The sequence below is a fragment of the Ammospiza caudacuta genome, chromosome 20 (genome assembly GCF_027887145.1).
Source record: "Ammospiza caudacuta isolate bAmmCau1 chromosome 20, bAmmCau1.pri, whole genome shotgun sequence".
In the NCBI taxonomy this organism is placed as follows: domain Eukaryota; kingdom Metazoa; phylum Chordata; class Aves; order Passeriformes; family Passerellidae; genus Ammospiza; species Ammospiza caudacuta.
Genome location: NC_080612.1, coordinates 12,676,434 through 12,698,991, shown reverse-complemented (window position 1 = coordinate 12,698,991; position 22,558 = coordinate 12,676,434). Strand labels below are relative to the sequence as shown.

The 22,558-nt window shown below is 42.8% G+C and overlaps 2 protein-coding genes across 7 annotated transcripts in view; both read right to left on the bottom strand.

Moving 5' to 3' along the window:
- The window catches only part of PITPNM3 (PITPNM family member 3), a 33,050-nt gene extending 24,403 nt beyond the window's left edge, over nucleotides 1-8,647 (bottom strand). The window contains exons 1-2 of the mRNA XM_058817767.1: nucleotides 8,492-8,647; nucleotides 412-507 (exon numbers count right to left, since the gene is read on the bottom strand). Coding sequence (XP_058673750.1) covers nucleotides 412-507; nucleotides 8,492-8,513 — 118 coding nt within the window. The 5' untranslated portion in view covers nucleotides 8,514-8,647. The remainder of the gene's footprint in view (nucleotides 1-411; nucleotides 508-8,491) is intronic.
- Nucleotides 8,648-10,039: 1,392 nt separating this feature from the next.
- Nucleotides 10,040-22,414, bottom strand: KIAA0753 (KIAA0753 ortholog). Of its 6 annotated transcripts, XM_058817649.1 has the most exons (16): nucleotides 22,087-22,414; nucleotides 20,690-21,302; nucleotides 20,088-20,194; nucleotides 19,738-19,800; nucleotides 18,690-18,905; nucleotides 17,393-17,603; nucleotides 16,173-16,372; nucleotides 14,863-15,032; nucleotides 14,031-14,120; nucleotides 13,761-13,857; nucleotides 13,395-13,568; nucleotides 12,364-12,445; nucleotides 11,575-11,698; nucleotides 11,210-11,434; nucleotides 10,955-11,111; nucleotides 10,040-10,871 (listed from the first exon to the last, which is right to left on the bottom strand). In XM_058817649.1, exons 1-15 carry the CDS (start codon nucleotides 22,174-22,176, stop codon nucleotides 10,994-10,996), a joined length of 2,580 nt encoding a protein of 859 aa, XP_058673632.1. In that variant the 5' UTR covers nucleotides 22,177-22,414; the 3' UTR covers nucleotides 10,040-10,871; nucleotides 10,955-10,993. The 6 variants fall into 6 exon arrangements, with proteins under 6 accessions (XP_058673632.1, XP_058673631.1, XP_058673634.1 ...); XM_058817648.1 differs by having other exon boundaries at nucleotides 10,040-11,111; XM_058817651.1 differs by having other exon boundaries at nucleotides 10,040-11,111; nucleotides 11,575-11,695.
- Nucleotides 22,415-22,558: the final 144 nt, after the last annotated feature.

The following is a 22,558-nucleotide window of genomic DNA, read 5'->3' as shown; positions in this document are numbered from 1 at the left end:
TCCCTCCAGAAAAAGTTTTGATAGAGTGGAAAACCTAAGATATCGGTCTTTAAAGTGGACAACATGGACACTGATGGCCTTCATCAGGAACTGCGATCAAGAACACTCCCACTGTAACCTCATACACCGTCTGAGCTGGGGAGGATCAGGGTCAGACCCCATGAGCTCTGCACTGGTGGTGTTTTGCTGCTTCTGACACCAGACTCAGCTCAGGGCAGCTCAGCACCTCATCCACCCCAGCACCTCAACAAAGTCCGGTAAATTCAGGTCCATGCACAAATCCTGGATAGAACTGATGGAGGTTTTGTCTAATGAGGACAATGCTGTCAGTTCACCCATGAAGGAGCTGAGTTAGTTGTTGCAAAACTGGGGGGGAAAAAAGGGGAGGGGAGGACAAAAATGTGTACTCACCCCGCGCATCAAAGAATTCATCATCGGAGCTCTCCACAGAGTCTCTGAGAACACTCTGCATGTGCCGCTGAGCACCACCAAGTCGGCATGGGCCGGCTGAAAACACAAGGAGACCCACATTAACACAAGGGAACGCTCACCTCTGCTCCAGAAAAGACCCTGACCCAACACATTAATGACCAGTTTGTGTAGGTGCCTCAGGAAGATGGTCATCATGCACACTTTAATCTCAACTGTCAGCCAGCAAGAGCTCTCAGGATGGCAAAAAAATACTTCCAGTTAACGAAAGTGATTAAAACAAGTTTGTGTTAAAGATAAGCCTGCATTCAGCTAATGCAGTGACCTCAAAAGATAAACTCTTTTCTGTTGAATTCGTCTGACTGTTCCATTCCAACACTCAAACTGCACATTGTTTCTAAGACACAAAGCAGCATTTCCCCAGGACATGACAGTAGCTCCCACTTAAATTCAATTTAACTCCTAAAATAAGTGCCATCTTATTGCCTCACAGATTTGCAGACAAGCTACTTAATTCTCACTCGCTGAACTGGTTTCATCAGAGAGCTCTGCTGTGCTGGGGCCTGGGGCTTTCACTTGAAGCTTGCCATTTGAAGATAGGAAGGGAAAACCACATTACAATAGGTACAGTAATAGATATAGTCATGACCGCTTAGATGGTCCTAATGGATTATCATATTCAAACTAATTTGTAGTTAGTAAGCCAGCCTTGTCTAAATATCTGAATTCTCCTTACATCTAAGCAACCCAACACTAGAAAGAAGCAGTGAAATATATTCCTTATATTAACAACAAATTCTCCCCACAATCAGTGGAGAACCAGGGATCAAATCCACCATACCCCTAACAACACTATTGTAGAAAGGACACTCATCGCCCACCAGAATAGTGTCCTTCGTTTTATTCATTTCCGCAAATGATGACATCAGACCTGATTCTAATATCCTGAGCTCCTGGCCACAAAAGCATTCTTCTTCTCTCAGCAGTAAAAGAGCAACTCAAACAGAGGATGCATCCTTCTGTATTATTCTGGAGAAAATATGCCACTAGGTCACAGCCTTTTGTTCTTCATTTACTCCACCTATAGCTGAATTAATCAGAAATATAAGTGAAGGGGGTAAGAAGCAGCAGATTTTAGCTGGCCAAGACGTGAGTAAAAACAATAATCAATTAATAGCATTTTAATAGGGTTAAAAAAATTGGCTATTAAGAAGTAAGTAAAAATAATAGTCAATTAATAGCATTTTAATTTTTTTTAATGGCTATTAAGGAGTCAGTATTCATTCCAAGAGTACAGCATGTTTTGGCAATGTGTCCAGTGATATCTGGCAGCTACTGGAGCCCCTCCATTCAGGTACATATCTATCCTAAAATGCACCACTACAGTCATCAAAATAGTGGGAGAAAGAACACTATTCTGACCTTCAAATGAAAAAAAGTCTGCATTGGGTCAATGCTTGGAACAGAAGGCATTCCAAAATTCCAAAAGCACAAAGTGGGAAGCACCACAAAAAAACCAGAGTGATGAATGGAGGGTTGGACCGAAAGAGGGAGGGAGCAAGGGAGCAAGGGAGGAGGCTATAAAAATAAAAAATTGTAAAAACTTCAAAGGTACTCCAAAGCAAACAGCAATTCCCTGGAGAAGAACTGCCACTAGCCTGGCTGAAAATCAATAATAGTACTCACCCCACAAAAAAAGCCCATGGTTCCAGGGACCTTGGAGTTTGATGTAGAATGTGAAGGGAGGGCAGGGAAAAGAGTCACAAATATCCAGGCATAAATTCTGGTTATGAGAAAAGATCTTGATAGCATAAGTTTTATTATATTGCACTGGGAATGCTTCTAGATTTAGAAGCAGCTTAAACATAACCACAGTCAGCAGCACAAATATGCATAAAGCTCACAGCTCCCCACATCTAGATGGATTTGCTGGCTGGACTGCATTGCATTGCCCTAATACATTGGTCCTATTGAGTCTGCTTCCTTCAGTGCCAGCAGATTAGCATTAGGCTAACCTTCAGAGGACTCTATTAACATTTCTTGATTTTATTAGACACTGGCATTTCCTGGACTGACTGATTTGATTTACACTGTCAACTGCTGCATATCTTATTTTATAATTTTGTTTCAGAGAATGAAAAGACCAGCCCTACTTCAGAGCACAGGTGAGCTCCTTGGTAATGACACTTTATGCTTCTACAGCAGTGATCCTACCTTTATCAGATCAGTCAGCTGACTCTTAGCAGCCGGATTTCAGAAGTTTTTGCACCCAGGTAGCAACTTTCATTTCATTTCAATTGTTCAGTATCACAATTTCTGATCAAAGTAGGGGAAAGCATGGAGAAATCCTTGAACACTACGTGACAAATTTGTGAGTCACAATAGTTGAACTGGAAGCACATACAGTAGTTCCCCACAAGCTGTCGGGGCGGCACGACAGAGAGATAGTAGGATGTAAGAGTAACATTTCCCAGAGGAGGAAGGAGAGCCCACAGAAATGCACAGGTGCTTTACTTCTAGAAGAAGCAGAAGTAAAGTTTCCTATCTAACCTGTTCTCTCTGCACACGACTGCAAGTTGTGACAGTCACCTGTCACAGCTGGCAGGGGCTTGCCCCGAGCACAGAGGCACAGTAAAAGCAAGGGAGAACACAACAGCAGAGCCATCGCTGCAGAACTATGAACAGAAGCTCAATGCCCTAGTAGGCTAGCACTAACCATAAGTAATTGTAATTAAGAATACAATCAGGGATTTTCCGCAGTAAAAAAAAAAAAAAAGTCTTCTTTTCTTCAACAAAGAACAGCTGGAATTTCGCTGCTACTTTGCTGCATCAGTGATCTGGTGACTGATGGGAGGTGTTGAGATGCATGTTAGATATTGATTTCCTTACCCCTACTATGTATAAGTAATGATCACAACTGAAATCTATCCTGCATAACAGCTTCCATAAGGGGAAGAGCCACAGATGATAACTGGCTGCAACCTCTTGTGATAAGCAGCAAAATAGCCAGGATCTTATTTGACTAAAAATTGCTACAGAAATAGTTCCATGTTCTATTATGCAACACTCGCACTTTGGTTGAAGGCGAGGCAGACTGCACCTCTGTACACGTCATCCTAATTCAGATGCAAAACAAATTTAATCCTTGGTGTTTAGTGAGTGTATATAATTCCAGCAAACAGCAGAAGAAACAGTTCCCACTCATATACCAGCAGCTTCTAATACTGTCCATCCAGAGAAGGAACAACCCACTAAAATGATGCAATCTCTGATATGTTCCACAAATAGACCAAAGGAGCAGAACAGTCATGGAAAATGCCAATGTGAAAGTATTCACCCACAAACACCAGCAGGGCTCACTCTTCCATAGCTCCACAAGAAATCACCAGCAGTTGAAAAGTACATATAAGACAAGAATCAGCTCTAGCTTCCTCTGGTCAGGAGGCATAAACCCAAATTCTTTCCAAAGCTGTCTCTGTCTTTTTTACAAGCTGGCAATGATATGACAATAAAGCAGTGCATGAGCATGCTTCATTACATGTGATATGAGGGTGATTCTAAAAGAGAGAAAAAAAAAAGAAAAACACAAGAGGAATTAAAGTGACCCTACTGGTCTTTAGCCAACATTCTCAGGACTAAGGAAATGGCAACAGAAAAACAGGTAAGAAGTGAAATAAGGCTGAAGAGGCTCTGAAAAAGTTTAAAAAACAAAGCTTTTTCTCTGAAAACTGAACAGCTAATGGTGTTGATTCCCAACTTTAATTGCTTTCCTATATCCTTTGGAAGGCCCAGTGTCCAAAACACACTCATCATAATAGTCCCAAGCACCCTAAGACAAAACAGCTCACCACTGTCACTCAGCAGTATGCACATGTTCTGCTACCAGTACCAAAAATGCTGCTTCAATATTACCTGTTAAGAAAGATAGTATTCAAAATGCACACCATGTCAGGAGAAAGAAAAGACATCTACTTTCCATTTCCATTCCAGTAACTGGCATCAATTCTGACAACACATAGCAACACCACACAGTACGGGCTCCAGGTCCTTAGGTGGCATACACCTAGAGGTGAAACATGTGAGAGCACAAGAATATCTTCTGGGAAAAGGAAGGAACAATTTCCTGTGGAAATTATGTCCTCTTAGCACACTTTACCAAGGCACAGGGATTGAATCTGCTACTGGATCTAACGAGCAGAAAATTAATTTTCAAATGCAGCAGGAAGTAAGCCTAGCCCTGCTGTGAAAACACAGCCATGTTACCTTTCTTCACTGGTTCTGCCTTCCCCTAATTTTGAAAGCTTTTAAAAATTCTTACTGAAACTGAAAAAAACCCCTCATTACTGGAGTCATCACATCACTGTTTACAGAAGCACTTCATGGGCAGGACTGGCACATACTCTTTGGGAATGAGAGTATGTTGATTTCATTCCTGAAACATACTTGTGAGGGCAGAGTAGCAGCACAGTAGGGTCAGTCTAGAAGCATCAGTCTAAGAGTCACTGCAGCATCTCCCTCTTCTCCTTACCAGCGCATGTGTCACTGGCCACTTTGTCAGGCAAGCAGACAGACGGAAAGCGAGCAGGACGACCCAAATGCCAGCCGTGCCAGCCCCTTGTGTAGCGGCAGCATCACAGCCTGGTTCCAGAGGCCATCCCAGCTCAGGTGTGCTCACACCAGACTTGCCAGGAAAATGCATTCAAGCTGATTGAGCTAAGAGCTGCAGTTTTCACTGGATGCAATTACAGCACTGGGTTTTGCTGTCAAATGAATTCAATATTATTTACTTCACTGTCATATTATCACAGATTTCAAGCTTTGCAGGAGACCCAACCTTTTTCCACATCTTTTGCTTGGAAACATCTTCCAGTTTCCAATCAAGCCCAGACATAAGCACATGCCAGAAGACAGGCAACGATAAAGAAAGCACTCCTGACTACTATCACCACACCTAGGTAGAGATGAAACAGCTCACAGTGTTCTCATAGCTACTGGAAACTCAGTCTTTTACAAAGTCAAATATTGAGGACTGCATTAACCTCAATTAAAAAAAACCCAAAACAATAGACTCTATTACAGAGATTAAAAAATTTCCACCTGTCAAAACTTGTTTTAGAAGCACACCATTTTGAATTCAGGGGCAGTTGTCCTAATAAAATTTAAAAGCACAAGTAATTTTTCCATTTGGATAGAGATGCTGGGTAGGAGGAATGACCTTTGCTATTGCTACCAACTGTGGTTGCATAATAATATTTCCTTCTGTTTTGCTGGTTTCAGATGCTTCTTGCCTACCCATTAAGTGATTTAACTGAGCTACCCACACAGTGTTACCTAGTGACTATGAAGTTAAGACTTACTGGAGGCCAACTTCTCCCACTATTATTTCCTACTTATTTTTTATTTCTTATTTGGAAATCATAAAACTGAAGACGTACATTACACGTATGTGAATTTAACTACTGGAGGCACTCCTAAGACTCAGGAGCTCATACAAGACAGAGGGAGATGCTGATCAGAAGAAGTCCTTGCCTGCACACTGACCACCAAAAAAGATGGACCATATATGCCATCACTGATAGCAGGCCTCCTCATCCAAAATCACAGAATGAATCTGCATCAGAGACTGGAACTGAAATAAAATCAGTTGAAGCTGAAATGGAACACACTCAGCAGAAGGGGCTGAGGAGGGGCATGGAGTGGGAGGCCTACAAAACTGTGAGGCTAACAGAGAAGAGGAAAAAAAATAACAGTGGGAGGTGAGAGGGAGGGTAGAGAGAACATAAAATGCCAAAGGGAAGGGGGAAGAAAAAAGCGAAAGATCAAGTCAAGATGTCAAGCTCCCTTGTCAAAATACACAGCTGACAAAGCCAGACATAATTACAGATAGAAAAAAGTCCACAAAGATTGCAGGTTCTCTTGTCAAGAAGTGAAAGACCTAACTGATAGCCACTGTGGTCAGAAGTGGCCAACACAATCATCTCCTCTCTCCCATTCCTCATTCAGTGTCTTTCATGTCATAGCAATTTCACAGTGATAAATCCCTGGTTGTCTGCTGTTTATATCCCTCCACTGGCAGTTCTGCAGCAGACGGTAAGGATAGGCATGTATTTGAATATTGAGTACAGAAAACAAATCAAGAAACTAAGCCATGCAGGTCTTAAAGCCCCTATTTTAAGGTACCAGTGACATTTGCAGTCTTGCACTTTACAGGATTACTAGTGAGGTGGAGGAAGAGAGAAAAGAGATTTAACATGACTGTGCAGACTTCAAATCCTAGATCAAAGTTTCCTGTAAACATTGTACATCTCCCAGAGCTGTTTCTTGATGCTTCAGATGCCAGCTTCCCCACAGCTGAAATTAACTTCACTCTCCCTCTCAAGCAGTGTCATTACCTCCTCCAAACTGACTCCCCAAAACCAGAGAAGATATGAATATTCTCCAGTCTTTTCCTGCAATGACTGTAGGTGGACTGCCTGCAACACATCTCAAAGTCTCTACTTTCATAGTGCAGAGATTCTGGCTTTCTGAGGAGGCTCTGGCATTTTTGAGTCACTGTGCTCTGTTAAAAATGAAGTCAGAGCTGCAAAGCAGATACTCTACCACTCCCACGGGGACATGCCAGGTGGTGATCTGCAATTGTCTTTATGTGGTTTTACAATCTACACTTGCAAATGCCCAAGCATTTCTGCATAGGGACGACTTCAAGTGCTTAGGGTCTGGAGTTCACCAGGTGAGATCTAGCTACTCAAATGAGTAAAGTGTGGACCATGTCTAAAATCCCTTTACAAGCACACCTGTCATTCAACAGTGAGCAAACACTACAATTTTGGTCTTCCTTTCTATTTGAGGTAAGGCTACAGCACTAGCAGGGGCTGCAAGGTAGCATACATACAAGCAAAACAACTTTTTAATATTTGTGCATTTTGCAGCTCACATTGGTAAACTCAGTAACTTCAATTTATAAAAGCAGCACATTTTTCCTATGCCTAGACCAGATAGTTTCTTCCAGACCTTCTTTGTGAATGGTCTCTTCTTTGCAATAAGTATTGCAAAGATGGCAATAAGTACTGCCATCACAATAAAGAATTTACAAAATTCTTTATTTAGTAAAGAAATAAGCAGTGCTGGAAAAAACCACCCTTTTGGGTTTAGCTTTAATACTGCCATGCTGCTGTGAAGCTGTGTCCAGACCTGGCACCAAACACCAGAAATGTCACATACTGACCATTCAGTCATAGCAATTGGGCCTTCACCTGCAACAGCAATGGGTTCTGTGTGCAACCTAGAATAAAACCACTTCTTCATCAGCAACTGCACTCTCATCTGCTCTGGCTCCGTGCGCACAGAACACATGCTACCTCCTTCAGGCCGCACCTGCCACCGGGCACGGGACATCTGGGTGCTGCTGCTGCTGCTGAGCATCCTCAAGCCTTGCTCTCAGCCCCAGCCAACCGGCATCCAAGCTCCACACTGCTCAGGCTCCAGAGGAAGCACAAGTCACATGAATGGGTAAGGCGCAGGGCAGGCTTTCCACCCAAGTGCACACCTGTATTGCTCTCCGACCACGGCTGCTGCTCTCGAGTCTGTTGCTCCCGAGCGGGCGGCAGCGAGCACCGGCCCGACCAGGCGGCAGTCACGGAATTGCCCGGGAGCTGGAAGCGACCCTTCCCGGAGCAGCACCGGCGGAGCGCGGGGAGGAGGCCGGGCAGCGGCGATGGGCGCGGACGCCTGCGATGCCCCCGCAGACCCGCACGGCCGTGCCTTGACCACGGCACCGGCAGATGCGGGTGCCGAAGGCAGAGCGGGCCGTGCTCCATAACGACGACGAGGACGAATGTACCCGCGCCTCGTTCACACGAGTTCACCGCTCCGCGGGGCCGGCGGCGAAGGACGCGGACACGGCGCTGCCACGGAGCCGCGGGTGGGCGGGGAACGCGCCGGAGCTTCATCCCCGCCGCGCCCCCGGGGCCCCGCGCTCCCCTCGGGGCCGCCCCATCCCGCCCCGGGGGCCTCGCTCTCCCCTCGGGACTGCCCCATTGCGCCGCGCAGGCTCAGCGCTTACCTGAGAGCGGAGCTTTCGCCATTTCAGGGCTGCCCGCCCGCAGCCAAGCCGTCCTCCGCTGTGTCAGGTGCTCGCCTGCTGGGCGCTCCGGCACCCTGCTCTCCGGCGCCCCATCGGCTTTCGGCAGAGGCCCCGCGCCGCCCCCTTGCCTGCGGCGCTGAGAGACGCGGCCGGGAGACGCCGCCGCCGCCGCCGCCGCCGCCGCCCGGTGCCGCCCGCCCGCCGCTAAAGGCGCAGCCGCCGTCGCTCAAGGCGCAGTGAGCGGCTCCGCGGAGAGCGGGGGCCGGGCCGGGCCAGCACGGGGACGTGGCTGCGCATATACGGCCTGGAGAGAGCGGCCGCGAGGTGCGAGCAGCCCCCGCTCCCGGCAAGGGCTCGCTCGGGTCTCGCCGCGGCGCTGCCGGCGAGGTCCCTCTGCTTGGAGCTCGCCTCGCCCGCAGCCCTCACGGCACGCCTCCCGCCGAGGGGTCGCGGCTCCGCCGCCGTCCTGGCGCCCCTCGGAGCTGCGAGCCCGCAGAGCCGGAGGGGGCTGAGGCCCGCGCCGTGCCCTCAGCTGTCCGGGGCCCAGAGGCGCTGTCCCTGCGCCGGCCCGTGGTGCTAGGGCGCGCACGGCTCGGCTGCGGTTGCCGCATTGCCCCTGCCAAGCTGCTCCTGCGAGCGGCTGCTCTGGATTTGAACAGCAAAATTCCTCCGGGTGCTGCCAAGCCCCGTGTCAATGCAGTGGCGGAACAACTGCAAAGCTGCCTTTTAAGTCAGCCATAGGCAAGTGGCTTAGAGTCTGCTGAAACTTACAGGGTTTGTCCCTCTTCAAGAGCCTCACTAGCAGCACGTCTCTAAAAGCAGAAAAGCCAACTTCTCCGGAACCCCAAATAACCAGGAGAAATTAATCTTAAGGAATGACTTAAGTCACAGCCCTTCTTGTAGAAACGATGGGAGGAGGCTGGCAGCGATCTTAGGAGGGTTTGTATGTTACTGTAGTGTGTCAGAATACCACTAAATAAAGGACAGTGAACAAAAGTTTTGCCCCAAAAATCCTACAATTAAAGAACTAAGCAAACACAATCCAACCAAGTCCTAAAGCAACTTAAAGGCTCTGTGCCAACACTGACTTGGTAGGTATAATTGCATGATTTGCTAGGGGTATTGCTTAGCAGTTCATTCAAGAGCCACTGCAAATACCCCTGAGAACATGGCGAGCTAAGTGGTTTTGCTTGAGCCTTAAGTGAAATAGCCAGAACACCCAGCAGTTCCCACCTCCAGAGCCAGCTGCACGCAAACTATGGTTCACCTTCCCCCAGCTACGGGTGACAGTGCTAGTACATGCTGTAGTTTGCCCTCGAGCCACACTGCCTCTGCTGCTGGACACAAGTCCTGTTTAAAAGATTTGACAAGGATTGCTTTCCCAAAGGTGCTACAGTGTCATTAAGCCATCAACAAATGCAATCCTAGAAAAAGACCATGGATATACAGAATCATAGAATATGCTGTGCTATTCCAAATGGATTCAGAGGGAAGTTATCTTAAATTAAAACTGTGTTCAGTGATAATAAACAACTGTTTATTAAAAAATAAAACATCTTCAAAATACTTTCACACATATATATACATAGAGACACTATTGCTTTAGTGTTTTTGACTTACAATTTTAGAAATCAGCTGGTTTAAATTACAGAAATCACATATCAGCAAAGTTCCACTTCAGCAGTAACATTTACATTTAATGTAAATTTGAAGACAATTGAAATAGTAAACAAGGCTTCAAGAGAAACTAAATTACTTTTAAAATATATGTTCTAATTGGAGGAAATAAAAATAATCTTAGAAGATTAAAATTGAATGTGTTATAGACTGAATATTGGAGAAAAAAATTGACAAAGGAAACAGTCATATGTTATTTGGGTTACCTCAAGTAATTATTAGTCACTGCTCTGACTCCAGACATAATCCAAACTAGTACCTTGATTACTTGAAACAAGTTAATTTAATGTTGCAGAAACGCCAGTTGCTCATTCATTTTGTTGTTCTTGATTTCAATGGGATTCTTAAGAGAAAGGAATGTGGGGTTGAATCACTCACTAAATGCTGATAAAAATGTAACATTTAGACTACTTTAAGAAAAAGAAATATCTCTATCACTTGCTTCTATTCGAAGGTCTCCTTTGGCTGTGCATTAGGTACTAGAGGTACTCAGGAACTCTGTTCTGAAGCCGATGGCAAGAGCCCAAGCCAGCCTGCAAGTACAGCCAGTGACAAGTGTTTGTGTATTTGTGCTCTGCTATGAGAATCCTTCACTGGATTGCTACATCTCCAAAAGAACTCGCTCCAGCGTAGCATGTGCCAAGGTGATTAGCCAATAAAAGGAAAAGTAAGGAAGTCCTTTCTGAAAAGGAAAACATTATTATAATGGCTTTATAAAAAAACTAAGATTAATCTTTGATAGAGATCCAGTGCAGAAAATCTCACAGGCTGAGGCTGATGTTGATGGGACAGGTTGGAAAGAATTCACTGCACTGGCTGCAAAAACTCTGATGTAAATACAGCTTCTGCATAGTCCTCACAAACATCCTGCAGCTCTGCTGCCACGTCACACAGGGCTTCTTCTGTCAGTTGCTCTGCAAGACTGACAGAGAGAGAGGGCAAAAAAAAAAGAGAAGGTTCAGAAAGTCAGCTTTCAAATTCCAGTCTTTTACTTCCAAACCACAAAGACAGTTCATATACCTCTCAGCAATCTGCCATGGATCGAAACTGCCCACAGCCTCATGAGAAATAAGCTTTAAATGATGCTTGTATCTGCTGTTATAATCCAAGATGCTCTGGAGCACATTGCTTGGCACAGACAGAGACACAGAATATGCGTTCTGTAGAGAATTCAGAAGCAAGGGCTGCAGAATATCATTTCCAGTCTGCAATTTCTCCTCTGCTTCTTTATTTTCATCAATATCACTGAAAAGATAAAATAATCATCAAGACAGAGCTAAATTTTTAAGTCTCTTTTTGAAGAGTTAGTGTAATGAAAATACTATAATGAAGTCACATAGATCCTATTCACCACAGTTTAGTGTAGGGCCAAGTATTCCACTTACGTGCTGTCAAAAGGTTTCTCAAATAAAATGTCTGTTTCCAGCTCTCCATGGCTGATTAATTTGGTCATCTGAACTGGATGAGGAGGTGCAAGTTTTTTAGCTGTTGACGCCATTTGTAGTTCTTCTAGAAGGAAGATAATACTATTTTAAACTGGTTTTTTGAAAGAGAAAAACTACATCTACTGCAGGTTAAGTCCTCACAAAGACTTTTGTTTCTTTTAAGGGGAAGTCCTCCAGGTAAGTAAAGTATTCAAAATTAGAAAAAAACATAAATACAGCTCAGTGTATTAAAGCTGAGCATTTTAGAAATACTACCTTTAGTATAAATAATTTGTGCTGCCAGTGGGTACTTCTAGCAGAGAGACAGAAAATACCACTGTAAAAATAGCACAGTCTCTCAAATTCAATGGTAAATCCAAGACATGGAAAAAGAATCTATAAAGATTTGGGGTAAATCTTCACCAGTCTTAGTGGGAGATTTTCCAACTTGTATTTAACAATACAGTTTCAGTAAAGGTGTATGTGATCCAATGGAAAATCAATGTAGCTTCACTGTGCTACTCAATCAGACCACAAGATAAAGAAAAGGAGTGCTGATAAAGTACTGATTTTAGAACTCCATCTTAGAAACTGTCCTCTGAAAGGTACCATAGGTTTTTACCTATGGTAAAAAATGTGTCCAAGTGGTGCTATTTGATCATACATAGTCCAATTACCTTGATTTCAAAACACCTGAATTTAAACATACAGATTACAGGGAAACCAAGTTGTATTAAAAAAGACAATTACCCATGTTGTCTTGCTGGGCCCACAAGTGGGAGTCACTGTAGACAATCTGGGTGACTCTCCTGCGGACAGCCTCCTGGTACATCTGTGGTGAACACACATAGCAGTCAGCCAGTCAGCCAGTCATGGACCTGGCAGCTCATTATCACTGACAGCAAAGCAAGCCAGGATCCTCCTTGGGTTAAGCAGCCTTACTTTGGCCGGCAACACAACATAGAAGAGACGTGGGGGATTGAAAACACAGACTTTTCTCTTGTTCAAAATGTCATTCTCAAATACAAAACTAATTGACAGTCCCAAGGGAACTCCTCCCATTTCAGACCAACGGCCCTTAGCCAAACAACTGAAGGGCCCTCAAGCTGCTCCTGCCTCACCAACAGTGAATCCAAGTGTGTGCTCCAGTGCCTCAGGTACAAGGACACTGCAACTTCACACTTCCAACTGATGAACACATCTCCAGGAGTAAATGGCACTAAACTGTGTAGTTCTAAGTCATAATAAATTTCAGAGGATAGGAAGGTCAAACTGGAACTCAAACCAGACACTATGAAAAAACAGACAGAAGAACACTTTTCAAGAAAGCAATATACGAGAAAACTCAAGTCATGTAAAGTAAATTATAACCTTAAGAACATTTATATGGAAAGATGAATAAAGACAAAGATAACCATGTATTTGTCTGACTTCTCCATGTTGCCCTGTGAAATATTTTGGATTGCCAGAGCATATTTCCTCAAGATGGTCATGCTGCTAGAATAGTGAGATTCTATAGCACACAAAAGGGAAAAATTCAAATTAATATTAATATACTTTCCATTCTGCCAGACAATCAACATAATCACCATACCGATTCTCCTTCTGTCCTTACACTGTGTCTTCTGGAAGCACAAACTCCATCCGGGTCTTTGATTTCAGACACTGATCTAGTCAGACCTTGCTTCATTTAAGAATGTAGATACTTACAGCTATTATAATTTATGGATAGTAAATAAGAAATTGACACTAATGAGACTAAGCAAGACAGAAAATCTTACTTCAATTTCTTCCATTCTTTGCAACATTGACTCCAGGCTGTAAGTGTCAGCCAGAGGTAGGGCCTCAGCCTGCAGTCTCTCATGCTGATCCATGCTCCACAGTTCCTGAGCAGTATCTTCCAAAAGATCATCCAATAGCTTTTCACTCAGAATATCTGCATTTGTTGCAACCGGCTACTTAAAAAAACAAATCACAAAAACAACTGTTACAGAAAACAAAAAGACATAAACCCAATACAAGAAAGAAAAAAAAACCCAAACCAAAACAAAAGTGACTTGCATTAAGTTGAAAATGAACTGTTTGCTTCCCCTTTACAAATGTTTGACAACTCTCAAGGCATCATTCACCCAGTGGTATGAGCTTGCCTGTACCACCTGTGTTCTGTCAAATGGAGGCTCTGACCACTCCTGTCTCTCCTTCTCAGCTTTGTCTGCACACCGGTCTGGAGAAACAGTTTGTGACCTGCACAAAGAAGAGTACAAGACAGTGCCATTCTGAAACCTGGTATGCCAACAATAATTTAAAACACCAAACTACATAAATGTATTTTTACATTTACTCCCACTGTTGGGAGTGGGGAGAAGTTCGTATCAGATCTGACACGTCTTATGAGATTTTTCAAAGAAAATCATTACCTTAACTTCTGTGTTTTTTCCATTTCTCCTCTGCAAAGGTCAGTTAGAACCTTCACTCCTCTTGAATTTTTTGCTTCAAGCCTTGCTAGTCTTTAAAAATAGCACATTAGCATAGAGTTAAAAAATGTACATTCTAACAACTGAAGAACGAAATAATGTAATTTCCAGCATTAGTTTGGAAGAGTTACAAGAAACTTCGGAGAGAAAATTAATAGACTTTAAAACCATAAAATACAGAAAATTCTGTTGAGAATGAGGGATCTTGACTCACGTTTCTGCTGTAACAGGAACTACATGCTTATCCACAAATACTGTCCAGAGAAATGAGCTCCTCATCTTACCATGGACACTGCCTAGGAGATCCAGCACCTGTATCTTCTGGCTTCAAATGCCACAAACACCAGTCCCAAACCAACCTAAATTTGGAGACCCCCTGTCTAACAGTATGTTGAACAGAGTTTAGAGTAAACAAATCTGCACTTTATTATTGTCTGGGACAAATATAAGTATCTTGTCCTTCTGAAACAGGGAGATAATACTTACCTTCTTAATGCAGTGCTGGGAATACCCACTCCTCCCCCTGTGTTTTGTCACTGCCCCACCTTACACAGTTTGCTCTCGACTCCCAGGCAGCAACTCAGACAAAAGACTGAAGTCCTGGCTCTTCCCAGGCTTTAGGGAATAGGGCTGCTCTGGGCCAAGTGGGAAAGGAGAGGAGCTGTGTGACAGCAAGCCGTGCTGGGCCAACTCTACCCTAGTCACCAGCACAGATCCAGAAGCATTTCCACCGGGAAGCAGGGCAGAGGTGGGCGCCAGGGGACTGCAAACATACCGCTCCGGTGAAACAGACCAAGGTGCAGGCTTTGAAGGCACGCGAGGCATTCTGCTCTCCTTAACAGGTCGTTTGTTCTCTTTTAGCTGGAAAGCTATAGTTGGCTCTTGAAATCGGGCAGGCTTTCCTGGAGGGTGTGCCCGTCTTGATTTTAAAGATTTCAGCATTCCCTTAAAATTAACACGATCACATTAAAAACACTTATTCCAGTTGTTGAATTTTCAAAGTATTTGGCATTCTGCTTCAGACTTTATCTTGAAATCAGGCCTGCTGGCTTTGCTGCAGTTGATGTATGTGAAGGATTTACAAGTGCTTTAAAGGAAGCAAAGCTGTGCCTGAACAGAACACATGCTTAATCCTGCAACTATTATTTTTGCAAACAGTTCCAGCTCTTCCAGTGTTTCTCTTCATGGGGAAAAAGCTTACTTTTGGTTTTTCAGAATTAAACTCTATGTTAACTATTTATAAATCTATTATAAATAGGTAACTATTTATGAATCCAAATAGAACATTTCCAAGGTAACATTGTATTCAGCCACAAAACTATAATATTCCCACATCTGTTACAAGATCACTTAGGCTCATCCCCTCTATATCAATTATTAAAATGCTTAACCTTCCTGCCCATGATCCTCACAGATCCACAGGGATAGGAAGCAGTAAAAGTTACATAAGCATATACCTATGTTACTGTGTCAGAATTGATTTTCCTAGTTAAAAGTGATACTGAGGAATGGATAAAAGAAAAATACACTTCTTAGCAAAATACAGCCCTAGTCTTTTAAGAATTGTTTTCTTTCCACTATGGAGCTTCTTTCTGGTTGCAAGGACTTAGCGGAAACCAGAACTTGTATAGTGAAGTTTTATCATTCCTGTTATCAATTAAGTAAGCCTGAGTAACTTATATTCTCCTACTAGCATTAGCACAACATTACTGCTGAGTGCATTTTTTGTGATAGAGAATGACCGTAGGAGGAAGATACTTCAGCTTTAATTTCAAATTGAAAATCACACCTTAATTTCAAACATTAAACCAGTTTCAGTGAGCATTTTTCTTACCAATTCTGTTGTTGCTTCTAGTTGTAGAGTGCACTTCCAAGGAACAGTAAATACTGTTTTAGAAAAACATTTTCTAAAATAGTCATAACCACTAGCAATAACAGGCAGATGACATAGTTTATCCCCCTATGTCTCCTAGCTCAGAATAATAATATTGTGAGGAGGTGAAAAGCTTTGACAGTGTCTTATATTATACAACAAATCCCAGAAAACAAGTAGAAGACAGCATGAATGATTTATCACTTCCATACCTGTGGTTTTGCAGGCAATAACACACCTTTCTTCTTCAAAGCAGCACTTTCAAGGACAGACTCCTTTTTTACAGCTCTAGCTCTCACCAGTACATCTGTGCTTCCTTGCAAAGTGGCACTTCTCTCTGAAGTAGGTCGGCCACTTTCTTCTTGGTATTTATTGTGTAATATACGAGCACAACTGTTTGCCTGTTGAACTGCTGAAATATTTGCAACATGTCAGTGTTTATCTATACTAAACATATGAACTGTTAACTGTAAGTTGAAAGGGGCAAAAATTGTCTTTTTTTCTACATTGACACCTCTGTTATGCTAGGTATACCTTACCATGAATTTTTAAGCTCTACTATAATAAAAAAAAAATCAAAGACAAAATGAAATATTCTAGCCTTGTATTTCCTGACAAGTATTCAAGAAATTGTCTTTCTTACATTGTTTTGATGAACAGGAAGGTTTGGGGGTTGTGTGCATATACATATTTACACATACAGAGATATTTGAAAATATACATTTATATGCGAGTCATGGAAAAGTCTTTTGGGAGCAATTGCTATATGAGGTCTAGATGGTGGTAACAAAGCATCCTCTTTTAGACACATGGAAACCATTACATGTTTACGTACTGTCTGCCTGGACTGCCAGAATTTGGCATATGGAATTCCTGCTACCTGGGGTAGTCGGGAATACTCAGGTGTGAAAAAGTCACCACAAAGAAGAAAACTAGTTAATATAGTTTATATAATAATGTAAGAACTTACAGTGGCTTTCATGAGGTGGCAAAACACTTCAGGTATATTTATCTCACAACACCCTGAGAAAGAATAAAGCTCCTTTCCATTCATATCCAAAGCAAAAGAATGATATAGAAAGCCAATTCCAAACAGTTGCACGGCAAGATAGTGGTTAAAACCCCCAAGTCTTCAGCTTAAGTATCAGTTCATGTGTCTCTAGGTACAAAAGTGTGACTGTTGTGCAGAAGATATTAACAGTAATGAAGTGGCCAGGATAAAACAGCCACTGCTCCCAGAAGCAGAGAAATTGTACCAACCAAGGGAATTCTGAGCCAAAGACACAATAACTTTTCACTATGAACAGTTAAACAACTACAGCCTGGTTTTTGTTAACATCTAACCAACTTCTGACCAACAATACCATACTAAAAAATTGCACTGCAGATGGCAAGGTGAGTGTTAAAAATGTATTTAGTTCAAAATACAAACCAGTCAAAAGACTCCTGGCACATGGAGGTTTTTTAGACTCTTGTTCATGCTGTCTCTTTAAGGTGAGAGGTTTGTTTTCTCCTTTTGGAGACAGAAAGTGCTTTCTGTCTGGATATGTCTCAGTGTTCCTTGGAGATTTGGCCTGAGAAGCTGAAATGCATTTCTTCACTGTTTTTGGTGTTTGCTTGCTTTCTAGCAGTGAATTCAGATCCTGCACCAAATATTTAGAGTTTTAATTACTCTCTCAGTAAATCTGATGTAATGAAAAGCAAATTCATTCTAAGCAGTTGGAGCTTTTTTGGTCTGGTTTTGTTTGGTTGGTGTTTTTTCAGACGATAACTTTCAGGTTTTTTCAGACTGATAGCTTGTTCATGTAGAAGCTTTTTCACATTATTTATTTCAATCTTCCTCAAAAGGCTTACATTTTTGTATTTACAACTGACTCCAGCAAACCATTTGCTTACAGAATGCTCAAAAAGAATTGAACTCAAGGGCTACAGACCAACAAAAACTTCATGGTCACATGACTATTGTAACACAGACACTTCTTCCAATGCTATGTCCAAACTTAAACCATTAACTTCTTTTCTGTTCCCAGACAGTTAGCACTCTTACTGTTCTCATAAGCAGGTCATAACACTAAAATTAAAAACATAGCTCTTACAGTTTTAACAGTATTTTAAGGAAAGTATTTTACGGCACCGGTATTGCTTTTTTAAATTTATGCAGCAGGCAACATGAATCAGAACTTTTCTGTGATACCAGTGACATGTACAAGTCATCAGATATCAATAAAAAAGATATTTGAAGGGCACAGAGCCAAGTAACTCTTGCAGCCACAACTTTATCTTCTGTCTGGACAACTCTGCCTGCAACACCGTATGAGATGCTCAGGTGCTCACCACTGATGCTGATGACTAAAGCATGCATCCAGAGTAATAAAACACTTAATGCACACCTATGTATAAAATGAATTCTCTCTGTCCTGAAAATGACTAATGAATCAGAAACTGATGCTTTGTTACAACTATCACTACCAGTCCTCATTCTACCAGGACAGCCAAGAAAGCTAGGAACAGCATCAACAAGACCAGCAGTAGGTAGCTTCTGTGTTTAGTATGCATGTCTCTTTTACACCACCATTACTTAGGAACATTAGAAGTACATTTTTACATTAGAAAATATGGCCTTTAAAAATAAAAGCAAACCCAGTAATATATTCTGCCATTTCATTAACACAATCTCATATTTCATTACCTCTTTCCTGCCTTAGCAAAAACAAATGTTTTTTTCCTACCTCAACTTGCAGCAAAATGTCTATGATAGCTTCAGAAATGGAAGAATCCCCTTCTAGTTTGGCAGAGCAGAGAGACAGTTGACGAATGAGACTGCCCAGTTCCTTGTAATGGGCAGGAATCTGCTCATCTGTTTGATCTGTAAACTGATTGGCAAATGCCTGCAAGGTTCGTACAGCTCCTCTATGTGCTGCTGCCAACCTGGATACTGCTCGAGACTGGAAAAATGAAAAATAAATAAATGCTTTAATATCTATAGTTTCTACGGATACTTATACTACTGGAAGAATTGTTGCCGAAATGTCATGCAGAAACTCAGGCTTGGAATAATTTTAATTGATATTAATCCATTTGTGAGACAAACAAAACAGGCATTGAAGTAATTTACTCAAGATTCCTCAAAAGAATACTCCTATTAATGTCATGCTGGCCTCAGGTAAAACAGCCTGGGTGTATCAGGTCATGATGTTTCTACTACCTGTGCCAACACAGAACTATAGCCATTTACAGTTGGCTGGAATCTAATGCACAACAATTGCACAAACAAAAATATTCTCAATCCTCCTTGTTTTGTTACAGAAGAAAATGCAAGTGATTGAAAAAGCAGAAGAGAACAACAGGGCAACATTGACTAGACTGTGGGCATGATCTCAGCCATCCCCCTGAAGGCTGCTGGGCAGAGAAGAAAATCAGAAAGAAGGCTGGTAAGACTGAGTGTCATCAACCAGAAGTCTAAAAAAAGCATCAAGAGTAGAACACATTGTTAATTCCTTGCAAAAAGAAACTGGAATGAAGAAGGAATTAGAAGGCACATAGACGCAGAAGACCAACCACCTTCCTCTCATTTACTGCAGACAAGACCTGAGGAGAAGCAGCAAAGGCAGTATCAGGCCAAGTGAGCCATACTTCTCAGAGAATGAGACGAAATATGTAAGATACAAAGGAAATCTTTCTGGAGAAGGCTTAGCTGCACCCTAGACAATCAAACTCAATTATCCAGAAAACTCTGTTGATAAGTCACTTACAGCCTGAAGGATAACTACATCTTACCTTTTTAGTATGTTTGATTGTATGAGGACTCAGTTTCTCTAAATCGTCCTGAATTTCTTTTACCTGTTTATCAAGAAAGGAGACAGAGAGGAGCAAGTCAGTCAGAATTAGTTCCATGTCTATAAACGAACAATAGATCTTCACTGTAGCATCAGAGATTTTTCAACAGTGGTGCTCACCTCTCTGTCCAGCCATGAGGGAAATCAGTCACACCATTCAGATCTAAACTAGAATGCCACGGAAGTTCAGAGATAACCCAACTGACTTCCTCTTGTTTCAGTTAGTTTCTGACAAATTCATCACAACAAACTAAGCTCCTATGCATCCCAGTTTAAAGTCATGGCTCCTACCTGCTGCTGGAGCACATACAGCATCCGAGCTGACCGTGCAGCTTGTTGCTGTCTCCTAGCGCAAAGCCGCTGCTCGTTTTCAGGATCTAGAAGTTCTCTATCTCTCCCTAAAAAGCATAGCATATAAAGTTTTGTATCTTAATTTAACCTGTGAAAATGCCAATTAAGTTATGACAACAGACATAATTTAGTAATAAGCCTTTTCCATGCAGAACCAAACCACATATTTGTGGGGGTTTCTTTAACAGTAATGCAAGTTAGTTATCATAAACTCTACATCCTGTTACTATTTAATAGTCTAATACAATATAGCTCATTATTTATTTAAAAAATCGTGTCTATGATTAGTTTTATGACAAAGCTGCAGATAAAGCACTCAAAATTAGGAACGGTTAAACCTGCTAGTTATTACAAAACAACAAACTGCTTAAGCTGGCTAGCTATTCTTTTATTTAGTTTTCACAAAAATAGATGGTTCTCAAAAGACCAGCCATAAATACAAATTCTAATCCAACCCAAAAAATGAGGGGAAAAATATCAACAAACTAGTGTACATTTCTATCATTTATATAATATAACTACTGTTCAGTCTTTTTTAATACCTTTTTTAATAAAATCTTCAATTTTCTGGACATAGTTCCTCAATTCTTTTTGCAGACGCTGAACTTCTTGCATATTTTGATGTTCTTTTTTATTTAAATTTGGCTTGTGGTCCGGTCCTGTGTGCCGGGTGGGAGGAGAGTCCAAAACAGCTGCTACTGGCTTTCCTTCCTTAACGAGGCAGAGATGAACGTTGGTGTCAGAGCTGGCAGACTCTCCTTGGGAAGGCTGGGCAAGCCTCTGCTGACACGTCAACTGAGTCTCAGACTTCGGGGTATTTTCATTTTCTCGACTTGCAAATACTTCAGTCTTCCGTGGTTGTGATTTCTCTGTCCACAATGGTGTGCTGACGACATCTCCAAATACCTGCTGTTTTACTTGTTCTTCGAGACGTCTTTGTTTGATGTCCCTTTTTGCCAGCTGAACAGCCCATTTAAGTCTCTCTTCAGACACCACTGAGAACATCCCAGAGCTTCTCAGGCTGAGGTCCTCACTTCCAACGAGATTTCCCTTATCACTGGATGCCTTCAGTTTTTCTATTATAATTGGACGGGGGTGAGAGAATCTGAGAGCCAAGTTCTCTGGAACTGCAGGAACATTTCTATTAAACTGGAGCTGTTCAAAGAGTAAAAAAAACCCTGATGTTATGCAGAACGCTATACACAGGCGATGCAACTCTGTCATGATGGCACTGTTTTGGATTTATGATGAACACAGTGTTAACAGCACATCAATGTTTTCATTCTTGCTAGGCAGTGCTCACAGAGGTCAAGGCCTTTTCTGCTTCTCACCTGCTCACCACTGAGTAGCCTGGGGGTGGGCAAGAAGCTAGAGAGGAAACAACCGGATGGTTGATCCCAACTGACAAAAGGGATATTCCACACCCTGTAGCATCATGCTCAGCAGTAAAAGCTGCAGGGAAGAAGGAGAAAGGGGAGACTAGTGACAGCATTTGTCTTCCTAAGTCACTGTTATATGTGCTGAAATGGCTGAATTCCTGCCTGCTGATAGGATGTAGAGAATGAATTCCTTATTTTGCCTTGTTTGTGCACAAAAAGAGGAAAGCATTTGCTTTCCCTGTTAACCTGCCTTTATCACAACCCATAGCTTTTCGTACTTTTCGCCTTCCAGTTCTCTTCCCCATCCCAACTGAGAGAGGGTGAGCAAGTGCTCAGCTGCCTACTGGGATTGAACCACAACAGATAATTAAGAATAATTATACATCCAGTTTGTGATCTCTAGCCTTACTAAAGGACAGTGTCAAGATAATGTGCGACAGCACGAGGAAAGCTAGTATGACACTCCCTGCTGGGCTGTCTCATTAAGTGGGTCAGAATCATATTTTTGTTACAATCACAAAGAAAACCAATTCAGCATCGCTACAGACGACAAATACTACCTGTGTTTGTAAAGCTTTAGCTTCATTCCTGTATCGCTGGCTGGTGAATGCAAACGCATCATCAGACACCGCTGTCTTGCTTGGTACCATCTCATCGGCTCGAGAGCAAACCTCGCTATTATCGCTTGCTTGTGATCATGCGAGAACAATAAACCGTTATTTCAGACTGGCAAAAGCCATCCCGGGTCTGATGTGAGTAACAAAGGGAGAACCAGCCCGAGCAGCCGCGGACAGAATGGGGCGGCCTCTCCGCAACCGCCCAGGGCCCGTGGCTGCTCCCGGCCCTGGCCCTCACGGCGTCCCGGGCGGCACCGGCACGGCGGGCCCCGGGCGCTGCCGCAAGGGAGGGACGGACGGACGGACGGACGGACGTAGGTCGGTCGGTCGGTCGGTCGGTCGGTCGGGCGGGCGGGCGGCCCGGGCCGCGGCGGACGCACCGGGCGCCGTTCGAACCCGGTCCCGCCGCCGCACG